The sequence below is a fragment of the Salmo trutta genome, chromosome 20, assembly GCF_901001165.1.
Source record: "Salmo trutta chromosome 20, fSalTru1.1, whole genome shotgun sequence".
NCBI classification, from domain to species: Eukaryota; Metazoa; Chordata; class Actinopteri; order Salmoniformes; family Salmonidae; genus Salmo; species Salmo trutta.
The window spans coordinates 422262-436591 of NC_042976.1; the positions used below are offsets into that span (position 1 = coordinate 422262).

At 47.0% G+C, this 14330-nt stretch overlaps 1 protein-coding gene across 2 annotated transcripts in view; it reads right to left on the reverse strand.

The window, feature by feature from the left end:
* The window catches only part of dip2a (disco-interacting protein 2 homolog A), a 289945-nt gene that overhangs the window by 66792 nt on the left and 208823 nt on the right, over window positions 1-14330 (reverse strand). For both annotated transcript variants that reach the window (XM_029701943.1, XM_029701944.1), the window contains exons 10-16: window positions 13283-13406; window positions 13102-13211; window positions 12382-12484; window positions 4805-4869; window positions 3921-4014; window positions 3420-3539; window positions 1208-1322 (exon numbers count right to left, since the gene is read on the reverse strand). In XM_029701943.1, the coding sequence (XP_029557803.1) occupies window positions 1208-1322; window positions 3420-3539; window positions 3921-4014; window positions 4805-4869; window positions 12382-12484; window positions 13102-13211; window positions 13283-13406 (731 nt within the window). The remainder of the gene's footprint in view (window positions 1-1207; window positions 1323-3419; window positions 3540-3920; window positions 4015-4804; window positions 4870-12381; window positions 12485-13101; window positions 13212-13282; window positions 13407-14330) is intronic.

Here is a 14330-nt window from a genome sequence, read left to right on the forward strand (position 1 = left end):
GGTTAGAGCGTTGGGCCAGTAACCAGCAGGTAGCCTAGTGGTTAGAGCGTTGAGCCAGTAACCAGCAGGTAGCCTAGTGGTTAGAGCGTTGGGCCAGTAGCCAGCAGGTAGCCTAGTGGTTGGAGCGTTGGGCCAGTAACCAGCAGGTAGGCTAGTGGTTAGAGCGTTGGGCCAGTAACCAGCAGGTAGCCTAGTGGTTAGAGCGTTGGGCCAGTAACCAGCAGGTAGGCTAGTGGTTAGAGCGTTGGGCCAGTAACCAGCAGGTAGCCTAGTGGTTAGAGCGTTGGGCCAGTAACCAGCAGGTAGCCTAGTGGTTAGAGCGTTGGGCCAGTAACCAGCAGGTAGGCTAGTGGTTAGAGCGTTGGGCCAGTAACCAGCAGGTAGCCTAGTGGTTAGAGCGTTGGGCCAGTAACCAGCAGGTAGCCTAGTGGTTAGAGCGTTGGGCCAGTAACCAGCAGGTAGCCTAGTGGTTAGAGCGTTGGGCCAGTAACCAGCAGGTAGCCTAGTGGTTAGAGCGTTGGGCCAGTAACCAGCAGGTAGCCTAGTGGTTAGAGCGTTGGACCAGTAACCAGCAGGTGGCCTAGTGGTTAGAGCGTTGGACCAGTAACCAGCAGGTAGTCTAGTGGTTAGAGCGTTGGACCAGTAACCAGCAGGTAGTCTAGTGGTTAGAGCGTTGGACCAGTAACCAGCAGGTAGCCTAGTGGTTAGAGCGTTGGGCCAGTAACCAGCAGGTAGCCTAGTGGTTAGAGCGTTGGACCAGTAACCAGCAGGGTAGCCTAGTGGTTAGAGCGTTGGGCCAGTAACCAGCAGGTAGTCTAGTGGTTAGAGCGTTGGGCCAGTAACCAGCAGGTAGCCTAGTGGTTAGAGCGTTGGGCCAGTAACCAGCAGGGTAGCCTAGTGGTTAGAGCGTTGGGCCAGTAACCAGCAGGTAGCCTAGTGGTTAGATCGTTGGGCCAGTAACCAGCAGGTAGCCTAGTGGTTAGAGCGTTGGACTAGTAACCGAAAGGTTGCTAGATCGAATCCCTGAGCTGACAAGGTAAAAATCTGTCGTTCTGCCCCTGAACAAGGCAGTTAACCCACTGTTCCCCGGTGACTTGCCTTGTTAAATAAAGGTCAAATAAAAAAAAATAAAAAAAATGTGGATTAGGTCAAGGAGGATTCTCTGTCTGATGTAACAGCATGTTGGTTTTCATACAGCTCGGCGTACCTTCGGATGGCGACCGTCATGCCCTCAGCAGAGCTGGCACATGGACAGATCACCTCAGGACGTAGCCCTCGTGCCTGGAACACGTTCAGGAAGGCGTCACACGAGGATATCGACCCTGTTCACAGACACATCAGATCAGTCCTGAGGCGTGGGAACTAAGTCTTTGTGATACAGTATGTTATAGTGTCAAGACTTACAGAGCTCAGTAACCGTGTGTACTGGCAGTATAGTACTGGCAGTATAGCGTGTACTGGCAGTATAGTACTGGCAGTATAGCGTGTACTGGCAGTATGTACTGGCAGTATGTACTGGCAGTATAGTATGTACTGGCAGTATAGTATGTACTGGCAGTATAGTACTGGCAGTGTAGTATGTACTGGCAGTATAGTATGTACTGGTAGTATAGTATGTACTGGCAGTATAGTACTGGCAGTATAGTGTGTACTGGCAGTATAGTACACAGGCAGTGTGTACTGGCAGTATAGTATGTACTGGCAGTATAGTACTGGCAGTATAGTGTATACTGGTAGTATAGTATGTACTGGCAGTATAGTACGCACAGGCAGTGTGTACTGGCAGTATAGTATGTACAGGCAGTATGTACTGGCAGTATAGTGTGTACTGGCAGTATGTACTGGCAGTATAGTATGTACAGGCAGTATAGTACTGGCAGTATAGTGTGTACTGGCAGTACGTACTGGCAGTATAGTATGTACTGGCAGTATGTACTGGCAGGAAAGTATGTACAGGCAGTATGTACTGGCAGTATAGTATGTACAGGCAGTGTGTACTGGCAGTATAGTATGTACAGGCAGTATAGTACTGGCAGTATAGTATGTACTGGCAGTATGTACTGGCAGTATAGTATGTACAGGCAGTGTGTACTGGCAGTATAGTATGTACAGGCAATGTGTACTGGCAGTATAGTATGTACAGGCAGTATGTACTGGCAGTATAGTATGTACAGGCAGTGTGTACTGGCAGTATAGTATGTACAGGCAGTGTGTACTGGCAGTATAGTATGTACAGGCAGTATGTACTGGCAGTATAGTATGTACAGGCAGTGTGTACTGGCAGTATAGTATGTACAGGCAATGTGTACTGGCAGTATAGTATGTACAGGCAGTATGTACTGGCAGTATAGTATGTACAGGCAGTGTGTACTGACAGTATAGTATGTACAGGCAGTGTGTACTGGCAGTATAGTATGTACAGGCAGTATGTACTGGCAGTATAGTATGTACTGGCAGTATAGTATGTACAGGCAGTGTGTACTGGCAGTATAGTGTGTACTGGCAGTATAGTATGTACAGGCAGTTAGCTCCATCAGTATGTATTGTGTACAGTAGATGATGTAGTAGTTAGACTTACAGGGGTTAGCTCCATCAGTATGTATTGTGTACAGTACTGTGTACAGTAGATGTAGTATTTAGACTTACAGGGGTTAGCTCCATCAGTATGTATTGTGTACAGTAGATGATGTAGTAGTTAGACTTACAGGGGTTAGCTCCATCAGTATGTATTGTGTACAGTAGATGATGTAGTAGTTAGACTTACAGGGGTTAGCTCCATCAGTATGTATTGTGTACAGTAGATGATGTAGTAGTTAGACTTACAGGGGTTAGCTCCATCAGTATGTATTGTGTACAGTAGATGATGTAGTAGTTAGACTTACAGGGGTTAGCTCCATCAGTATGTATTGTGTACAGTAGATGTTGTAGTATTTAGACTTACAGGGGTTAGCTCCATCAGTATGCATTGTGTACAGTACTGTGTACAGTAGATGTAGTATTTAGACTTACAGGGGTTAGCTCCATCAGTATGCATTGTGTACAGTAGATGTAGTAGTGTTTAGACTTACAGGGGTTAGCTCCATCGGTATGTATTGTGTACAGTACTGTGTACAGTAGATGTAGTATTTAGACTTACAGGGGTTAGCTCCATCAGTATGTATTGTGTACAGTAGATGATGTAGTAGTTAGACTTACAGGGGTTAGCTCCATCAGTATGTATTGTGTACAGTAGATGTAGTAGTTAGACTTACAGGGGTTAGCTCCATCAGTATGTGTTGTGTACAGTAGATGTAGTAGTTAGACTTACAGGGCTTAGCTCCATCAGTATGTATTGTGTACAGTAGATGTAGTAGTTAGACTTACAGGGGTTAGCTCCATCAGTATGTATTGTGTACAGTAGATGTAGTAGTTAGACTTACAGGGGTTAGCTCCATCAGTTACTATGAGCATCCTCAGAGAGCTCAGGCTGACGTCTCTCTGGTCTCTCTGGGCCAACAGGGACCAGTGCATGTCTCTGGACTTCACCACAGCTACACGCGCTACAGAGACACAGTGTTTAGCCAATCACAACGAGCCTCACACAGCGCTCAGCCAATCACAATGAGCCTCACACAGCGCTCAGCCAATCACAGCAGGATAGACAATAAGAGAAGACTCACTCACTGACCATAGTGACCAAGACAGACACTGTCTAAAGACACCACATTGAGCAGAACCTGGACCCCTCCTCACCTTTGTAAGTGTGAACCTGGACCCCTCCTCACCTTTTGTGTGAACCTTGACCCCTCCTCACCTTTATAAGTGTGAACCTGGACCCCTCCTCACCTTTATAAGTGTGAACACCTGGACCCCTCCTCACCTTTATAAGTGTGAACCTGGACCCCTCCTCACCTTTTGTGTGAACCTTGACCCCTCCTCACCTTTGTAAGTGTGAACCTTCTGAATCCAGGAGAGAGGGTTGACCTTCATCAGGGAGTAGGGGATGCTGATCACGTGCATCCTGGTCATCACACTCTGCCAGGAAGCAGCAACATGGTGGTGAACACAGGGACAGTAGGACAGTATTTACCTGGTTAGTCTCTGCAGTGTCCATCACACACCATGTCAGGAGAACACTGACAATACAAGTCATGTCACACAACTTTAGTCTGAACAGTACCAGCTAGCATTTCAAACCCAGGCGTGTATGTGCGTGCGTGCGTGCGTGCGTGTGTGTGCGTGTGTGTGTGTGCGGTGTGTAGTCTATGTATAGTGGTTGAAAAAGTACCCAACAGTCATACAGAAGTAAAAGTGAATGTCACCCAGTAAAATACTACTTGAGTTAAAGTCTAAAAGTATTTGGTTTTAAATATACTTAAGTATCAAAAGTAAATGTATGAGTATAAATAATTTAAAATGTGTTCTATTAAGCAAACCAGACGGCACCATTATCTTGTTTATAAAATGTAGGGATAGCCAGGGGCGCACTCCAACACTCAGACACCTTTACCAATGAATAATGTGTTTAGTGAGTCCACCAGATCAAAGGCAGTAGGGATGACAAGGGATGTTCTCTTGATTGTGTGAATTTGTGAAGTGTGTGAATTTGACAATTTTCCCGTCCTGCTAAGAATTCAAAATGTAACGAGTACATTTGGGTGTCATGGAAAATGCATGGAGTAAAAAGTACATTATTTTCTTTGGGAATGTACAAATATATATAGTAAAGTACAGATAGCCCAAAAAACTACTTAAGTAGTACATTAGTGTTTTACTGAAGTACTTTACACCACTATGTATAATGAGCGTACGAAGAGAAACTCACAGTGAGAACCCCGTGCCACAGTCCCGCATCTCTCTTGAAGTCCAGGACGTTGCAAATGGTCTCAGCTGGAACAGAAACAATTAATCACTTATTAAATCCAATATTAAAGCTCCACGGTTTCCCTTTGTCACTGGCCACATAAAGCCTTGATGACACTAAATCCCCTCCTGAAAACAGAATTAAAGTGTGACCTTGATATGGTTCTGAATTACATTTTCATCAAATTGTGTTTTTTGGCAGAAATGCCTTCTGGAACATGTGAACTTTCATGTGCCTCAATAACAAACTTCCATAACTACGAATAAATCAGCCGGGCTAGACAATCTGGACCCTCTCTTCCTAAAATTATCCGCCGCCATTGTCGCAACCCCTATTACTAGCCTGTTCAACCTCTCTTTCGTATCGTCTGAGATTCGTAAAGATTGGAAAGCGGCAGAGGTCATCCCCCTCTTCAAAGGGGGAGACACTCTAGACCCAAATTGTTACAGACCTATATCCATCCTGCCTTGCCTCTCTAAAGTCTTCGAAAGCCAATTGAACAAACAGATCACCGACCATCTCAAATCCCACCGTACCTTCTCCGCTATGCAATCTGGTTTCCGAGCTGGTCACGGGTGCACCTCAGCCACGCTCAAGGTCCTAAACAATATCATAACCACCATCGATAAAAAACAGTACTGTGCAGCCGTCTTCATCGACCTGGCCAAGGCTTTCTACTCTGTCAATCACCGTATTCTTATCGGCAGACTCAACAGCCTTGGTTTCTCTAATGATTGCCTCGCCTGGTTCACCAACTACTTCTCAAACAGAGTGCAGTGTGTCAAATCGGAGGGCCTGTTGTCCGGACCTCTGGCAGTCTCTATGGGGGTACCACAGGGTTCAATTCTCGGGCCGACTCTTTTCTCTGTATATATCAATGATGTCGCTCTTGCTGCTGGTGATTCTTTGATCCACCTCTATGCAGACGACACCATTCTGTATACATCTGGCCCTTCTTTGGACACTGTGTTTACTAACCTCCAGACCAGCTTCAACACCATACAACACTCCTTCTGTGGCTGCATTGTGTGCAAACCTGGTCAAGAACTACAGGAAACGTATGATCTCTGTAATTGCAAACAAAGGTTTCTGTACCGAATATTAAGTTCTGCTTTTCTGATGTATCAAATACTTATGTCATGCAATAAAATGCAAATTAATTACTTAAAAATCATACAATGTGATTTTCTGGATTTTTGTTTTAGATTACGTCTCTCACAGTTGAAGTGTACCTATGATAAAAATTACAGACCTCTACATGCTTTGTAAGTAGGAAAACCTGCAAAATCGGCAGTGTATCAAATACTTGTTCTCCCCACTCTAGGTCCAAGCTGGCTCAACTGTTCTACCTTGTTAGCTAGCAAATAGATCCAAGCTGGCTCAACTTGAAATATAAAGATAAGCTGGCTACTCACTAGCATGTGGGCTAATCACTAGCGCGTGGGCTAATCACTAGCGCGTGGGCTAATCACTAGCGCGTGGGCTAATCACTAGCGGGTGGGCTAACCACTAGCGCGTGGGCTAATCACTAGCGCGTGGGCTAATCACTAGCGCGTGGGCTAATCACTAGCGCGTGGGCTAATCACTAGCGCGTGGGCTAATCACTAGCGCGTGGGCTAATCACTAGCACGTGGGCTAATCACTAGCACGTGGGCTTGAAAGATTGTTGATGAGACCTGTGTTCATTTTCTATAGACTAAGGCCTGCTACAAAAAGTTAGTCATTATTAGTGAATGTGCATTATGCATGGCTGTAGTTACATTTGTAACAAAAAAATTGTATTTTCATAGACTTCAAAGCCAGATCAAATCAAAATTGTCACATGTGCTGAAAACAATAGGTGTAGACCTTACAGTGAAATGCTGAATACAACAGGTGTAGACCTTACAGTGAAATGCTGACTTACAAGCCCTTAACCAACAATACAGTAAAAAAAAAATATAATAATAATTAAAGAGCAGCAGTAAAATAACAATAGCGGGGCTATATACAGGGTATTACGGTACAGAGTCAATGTGGAGGCTATATACAGGGTGTTACGGTACAGAGTCAATGTGGAGGCTATATACAGGGGGTACCGGTACAGAGTCAATGTGGAGGCTATATACAGGGTGTTACGGTACTGAGTCAATGTGGAGGCTATATACAGGGTATTACGGTACAGAGTCAATGTGGAGGCTATATACAGGGGGTACTGGTACAGAGTCAAGGTGGAGACTATATACAGGGGGTTACCAGTACAGAGTCAATGTGGAGGCTATATACAGGGGGTACTGGTACAGAGTCAATGTGGAGGCTATATACAGGGGGTACCGGTACAGAGTCAATGCGGAGGCTATATACAGTGTATTACAGTACAGAATCAATGTCAATACAGGGTGTTACGGTACAGAGTTAATGTGGAGGCTATATACAGGGTATTACGGTACAGAGTCAATGTGGAAGCTATATACAGGGTGTTACGGTACAGAGTCAATGTGGAGGATATATACAGGGGGTACTGGTACAGAGTCAATGTGGAGGCTATATACAGGGGGTACCGGTACAGAGTCAATGTGGAGGCTATATACAGGGGGTACCGGTACAGAGTCAATGTGGAGGCTATATACAGGGGGTACCGGTACAGAGTCAATGTGGAGGCTATATACAGGGGGTACCGGTACAGAGTCAATGTGGAGGCTATATACAGGGGGTACCGGTACAGAGTCAATGTGGAGGCTATATACAGGGGGTATCGGTACAGAGTCAATGTGGAGGCTATATACAGGGGGTACCGGTACAGAGTCAATGTGGAGGCTATATACAGGGGGTACCGGTACAGAGTCAATGTGGAGGCTATATACAGGGGGTATCGGTACAGAGTCAATGTGGAGGCTATATACAGGGTATTACAATTAATCTTCTCCTTTCCCCCTTCTGATAACCAGGTGGCGAATCGCATCTCTGCATGTCTGGCAGACATATCAGTGTGGATGACGGATCACCACCTCAAGCTGAACCTCGGCAAGACGGAGCTGCTCTTCCTCCCGGGGAAGGACTGCCCGTTCCATGATCTCGCCATCACGGTGGACAACTCCATTGTGTCCTCCTCCCAGAGTGCTAAGAGCCTCGGCGTGACCCTGGACAACACCCTGTCTTTCTCCGCTAACATCAAGGCGGTGACCCGATCCTGTAGGTTCATGCTCTACAACATTCGCAGAGTACGACCCTGCCTCACACAGGAAGCGGCGCAGGTCCTAATCCAGGCACTTGTCATCTCCCGTCTGGATTACTGCAACTCGCTGTTTGCTGGGCTCCCTGACTGTGCCATTAAACCCCTACAACTCATCCAGAACGCCGCAGCCCGTCTGGTGTTCAACCTTCCCAAGTTCTCTCACGTCACCCCGCTCCTCCGCACACTCAACTGGCTTCCAGTTGAAGCTCGCATCCGCTACAAGACCATGGTGCTTGCCTACGGAGCTGTGAGGGGAACGGTACCTCCGTACCTTCAGGCTCTGATCAGGCCCTACACCCAAACGAGGGCACTGCGCTCATCCGCCTCTGGCCTGCTGGCCCCCCTACCTCTGAGGAAGCACAGTTCCCGCTCAGCCCAGTCAAAACTGTTCGCTGCTCTGGCACCCCAATGGTGGAACAAGCTCCCTCACGACGCCAGGACAGCGGAGTCAATCACCACCTTCCGGAGACACCTGAAACCCCACCTCTTTAAGGAATACTTGGGATAGGATAAAGTAATCCTTCTAACCCCCCCTAAAAGGTATAGATGTACTATTGTAAAGTGGTTGTTCCACTGGATATCATAAGGTGAATGCACCAATTTGTAAGTCGCTCTGGATAAGAGCGTCTGCTAAATGACGTAAATGTAAATGTATTACGGTACTGAGTCAATGTGGAGGCTATATACAGGGTATTACAGTACAGAGTCAATGTGGAGGCTATATACAGGGTGTTACGGTACAGAGTCAATGTGGAGGCTATATACAGGGTATTACGGTACAGATTCAATGTGGAGGCTATATACAGGGTATTACAGTACAGAGTCAATGTGGAGGCTATATACAGGGTATTACGGTACAGAGTCAATGTGGAGGCTATATACAGGGTATTACGGTACAGAGTCAATGTGGAGGCTATATACAGGGGGTACCGGTACAGAGTCAATGTGGAGGCTATATACAGGGGGGTACCGGTACAGAGTCAATGTGGAGACTATATACAGGGGGTACCGGTACAGAGTCAATTTGGAGGCTATATACAGGGGGTACCGGTACAGAGTCAATGTGGAGGCTATATACAGGGGGTACCGGTACAGAGTCAATGTGGAGGCTATATACAGGGTATTACGGTACAGAGTCAATGTGGAGTCTATATACAGGGGGGGTACCGGTACAGAGTCAATGTGGAGGCTATATACAGGGTATTACGGTACAGAGTCAATGTGGAGGTTATATACAGGGTATTACGGTACAGAGTCAATGTGGAGGCTATATACAGGTATTACGGTACAGAGTCAATGTGGAGGCTATATACAGGGGGTACCGGTACAGAGTCATGTGGAGGCTATATACAGGGTATTACGGTACAGAGTCAATGTGGAGGCTATATACAGGGGGTACCGGTACAGAGTCAATGTGGAGGCTATATACAGGGTATTACGGTACAGAGTCAATGTGGAGGCTATATACAGGTATTACGGTACAGAGTCAATGTGGAGGCTATATACAGGGTATTACGGTACAGAGTCAATGTGGAGGCTATATACAGGGGGTACCGGTACAGAGTCAATGTGGAGGCTATATACAGGGTATTACGGTACAGAGTCAATGTGGAGGCTATATACAGGGGGTACCGGTACAGAGTCAATGTGGAGGCTATATACAGGGGGTACCGGTACAGAGTCAATGTGGAGGCTATATACAGGGGGTACCGGTACAGAGTCAATGTGGAGGCTATATACAGGGGGTACCGGTACAGAGTCAATGTGGAGGCTATATACAGGGGGTACCGGTACAGAGTCAATGTGGAGGCTATATACAGGGGGTACCGGTACAGAGTCAATGTGGAGGCTATATACAGGGGGTACCGGTACAGAGTCAATGTGGAGGCTATGTACAGGGGGTACCGGTACAGAGTCAATGTGGAGGCTATATACAGGGGGTACCGGTACAGAGTCAATGTGGAGGCTATATACAGGGGGTACCGGTACAGAGTCAATGTGGAGGCTATATACAGGGTATTACGGTACAGAGTCAATGTGGAGGCTATATACAGGGTATTACGGTACAGAGTCAATGTGGAGGCTATATACAGGGGGTACCGGTACAGAGTCAATGTGGAGGCTATATACAGGGTATTACGGTACAGAGTCAATGTGGAGGGAGGCACCGGTTAGCCAAGGTAATTGAGGTAGTATGTACATGTAGGTAGAGTGATAATTGCAAAAAAAAGTTGGTTGAGGAAGGCTTATATTCAGCCTAGGAATAACTTCACAAGCCCTGAATTCATTAGATTATTGCTGAAATGCAGTGTATTTCACCTTTAACTGTACAACAAAGCTTATTTAGAGAAAACAAAAAAGAGAGGGGAGAAAGAGGGAGGAGAGACCGAGGGAGGGAGGAGAGATAGCGGGAGGGAGGAGAGATAGCGGGAGGGAGGAGAGATAGCAGGAGGGAGGAGAGATAGCGGGAGGGAGGAGAGATAGCAGGAGGGAGGAGAGATAGCGGGAGGGAGGAGAGATAGCAGGAGGGAGGAGAGATAGCGGGAGGGAGGAGAGATAGCGGGAGGGAGGAGAGATAGCGGGAGGGAGGAGAGACCGAGGGAGGGAGGAGAGATAGCGGGAGGGAGGAGAGATAGCGGGAGGGAGGAGAGATAGCGGGAGGGAGGAGAGATAGCGGGAGGGAGGAGAGATAGCGGGAGGGAGGAGAGATAGCGGGAGGGAGGAGAGATAGCGGGAGGGATGAGAGAAAGATAGCGGGAGGGAGGAGAGGAGAAAGATAGCGGGAGGGAGGAGAGGAGAGACGGAGGGAGGGAGGAGAGGAGAGACGGAGGGAGGGAGGGAGACAGATGAGGGGAGGAGCGAGAGACATGAGGGGAGGAGCGAGAGACAGAGGTAGGGGACGAGAGACAGAGGGAGGGGACGAGAGACAGAGGGAGGGAGGTGAGGACAAGGAGGGAGGCAAGGACAAGGAGGGGAGAGACGGAGGGAGGAGGGGAGAGACGGAGGGAGGGAGGGAGGAAGAAAAGACAGAGGGATAGAGGGAGGGAGGAGAGAGGGAGGAGGAGAGACAGAGGGAGGAAAGGAGATAGGGAGGGAGGAGAGGGAAAGGAGAGCGAGGGAGGGAGCTGAGGAGAGACAGAGGGAGGGAGCAGAGGAGAGAGAGGAAAGAGAGGGAGGAGGAGAAGAGAGAGGGAGGAGAAGAGAGAGGGAGGCGAGACAAAGGGAAGACGGAGAGAAAGGGAGGGAGGAGAGGAGAGAGAGGAAAGGAGAGAGAGGAAAGGAGAGAGAGGAGACAAAGAGGGAGGAGAAGAGAGGGAGGAGAGACAAAGGGAGGAATGAGAGATAGCGGGAAGGAGAGGAGAGACAAAGGGAGGGAGTAGAGAAAGGGAGGGAAGAGAGGAGAAAGAGGGAGGGGACAAAGAGGGAGGACTAGAAGGTTTAAGTTGAATAAAGGTTAAAACAATTTAAAAATTAATGAAGGATGGAAGGAGGAGTAAGATGGATGAAGAAAAGAAGGAGAGAGGAGAGAGAAGAGGGATGGGTGGAGAGCAAGGGAGAGGAGTGAGAGGAAAGGAGATAGGGATAGGGAGGGAGGAGAGTAGACAAAGGAGAGAGCGGTAAGGAGGAGACAGGAGAGAGAGAGAGGGAGGAGATATAGAGGAGGGAGGAGAGAGGGAGCCGAGGAGAGAGGAGAGACAGAGGGAGGGATGGCGAGAGGGAGGAAGGGAGAGGAGAGAGAGGGAGGCGAGGAGAGAGAGAGAGGGAGGCGAGACAAAGGGAGGGAGGAGAGATAGCGGGAAGTAGGCGAGGAGAGACAGGAGGAGAGATAGGGAGGGAGGAGATGAGGGAGAAAGGGAGGGAAGACAGAGGGAGGAGCTCTAGAGGAATGAGGAGATGAGATACAGAGTAGGGAGGAGATAGGAGGAGATATAGAGGGAGGAGATGAGAGAGAGAGAGGGAGGAGAGACAGAGAGGAGAGAGACAGAGAGGAGAGAGACAGAGGGAGGAGAGAGAGGGAGGAGAGACAGAGGGAGGGGAAACAGAGGGAGGAAGGAAGAGAAGAGAGAGAGGAGGGAGGAGAAAGCGGGAGGGAGGGAAGAGGGAGGGAAGAGACAGGAGAGAACGGGAGGAGAACAGCAGAGGGCTGGGAGTAGAGGCGGTCTTACATTCCTCCTCCTCCTCAGGGGCCTGACCTAGACCTTGTAACACAGAGACCAAGAGCAGGAGGAAGGTGAGACAGGGAGGAGAGTCAGAGGAGGGAAGAGAGAGATGAGAGAGGAGAGAGAGGAGAACAGCCTGACCTAACCGTGTAACAGAGACTCACCCTCAGTGTATCCACAGGCCTGTGTGAGGGCGTGACAGTGGGCTAGCATGGCTGGATGAGAGACAGTTATACCCATTGTGCTCCCCTCCTTACTGGTCTTGTACTGCAGAAAACAACATTATATAGTTAGATTTACATCTAGTTTACCCACTATTACAGACAGTATTAAACAACACTATACAGTTAGATTTACATCTAGTTTACCCACTATTAAAGACATTACTAAACAACATTTACATCTAGTTTACCCACTATTAAAGACATTACTAAACAACATAATACAGTTAGATTTACATCTAGTTTACCCACTATTAAAGACAGTATTAAACATTTACATCTAGTTTACCCACTATTAAAGACATTACTAAACAACATAATACAGTTAGATTTACATCTAGTTTACCCACTATTAAAGACATTACTAAACAACATAATACAGTTAGATTTACATCTAGTTTACCCACTATTAAAGACAGTATTAAACATTTACATCTAGTTTACCCACTATTAAAGACATTACTAAACAACATAATACAGTTAGATTTACATCTAGTTTACCCACTATTAAAGACAGTATTAAACATTTACATCTAGTTTACCCACTATTACAGACATTATTTAACAACATAATACAGTTAGATTTCCATCTATGATCGATAGTACTGACTATAGTACTCACCTGCATACTAGGGAAGAACATAGTATCTATATAGTACTCACCTCTATATAGGCAATCTCATTGTTAGCTTCCCTGATGGTGGGGTGCCAGTCTTTGGGCGGCTTTACAACGTGTTTCCCATCTGTTACGAACCACAGCAACCGTGGCCAGCCTGTAACATTATACATACATTTTAGTCATGAAGCAGATATTCTGTACACAGCGTTTTAGACCAGCTCCTACCTTTAAACGTGACCACCTCTCCAGTCTGTGCTTTAGGCAAGCCCTTCTGACAGGCATCAGTAGTCAGAGCCAGAGTCACCCCACAGCTACCCAACAGGAAACCTATCTGCTGGCTTCCTGCATCCTATATATATGAATATGAGAGAGAGAGAGAGAGAGAGAGAGGAGAGAGAGAGCGAGAGAGAGAGCGAGAGCGAGAGCGCGAGAGAGAGAGAGAGCGCGAGAGAGCGAGAGAGATAGATAGAGAGATAGAGCGAGCGAGCGAGAGCGAGAGAGAGAGAGGAGATAGCGATAGAGAGAGAGATAGAGAGAGATAGAGAGAGCGAGAGATAGAGAGAGCGAGAGAGAGAGAGAGATAGATAGAGAGAGAGATAGAGAGAGAGCGAGATAGAGAGCGAGATCGAGAGAGAGAGAGATAGTGAGAGAGATAGAGAGAGAGATAGTGAGAGAGAGAGCTTGTGAATGAAGAATCAAAATTAAATCACATTTTATTTGTCACATGCATCGTGAAATGTTTACTTACAAGCCCTTAACCAACAATGCAATTCAAGAAATAGAGTTAAGAAAATATTTACTAAATAAACTAAAGCAAAAAATAAAATAATCAAAAGTTAAGAGAAAATGACATTACACAAATGAGGCTATATACAGGGTATTATGGTACAGAGTCAATGTAGAGGCTATATACAGGGTATTATGGTACAGAGTCAATGTGGAGGCTATATACAGGGGGTACCGGTACAGAGTCAATGTGGAGGCTATATACAGGGGGTACCGGTACAGAGTCAATGTGGAGGCTATATACAGGGGGTACCGGTACAGAGTCAATGTGGAGGCTATATACAGGGGTACCGGTACAGAGTCAATGTGGAGGCTATATACAGGGGGTACCGGTACAGAGTCAATGTGGAGGCTATATACAGGGTATTATGGTACAGAGTCAATGTGGAGGCTATATACAGGGGGTACCGGTACAGAGTCAATGTGGAGGCTATATACAGGGTATTACGGTACAGAGTCAATGTGGAGGCTATATACAGGGGGTACC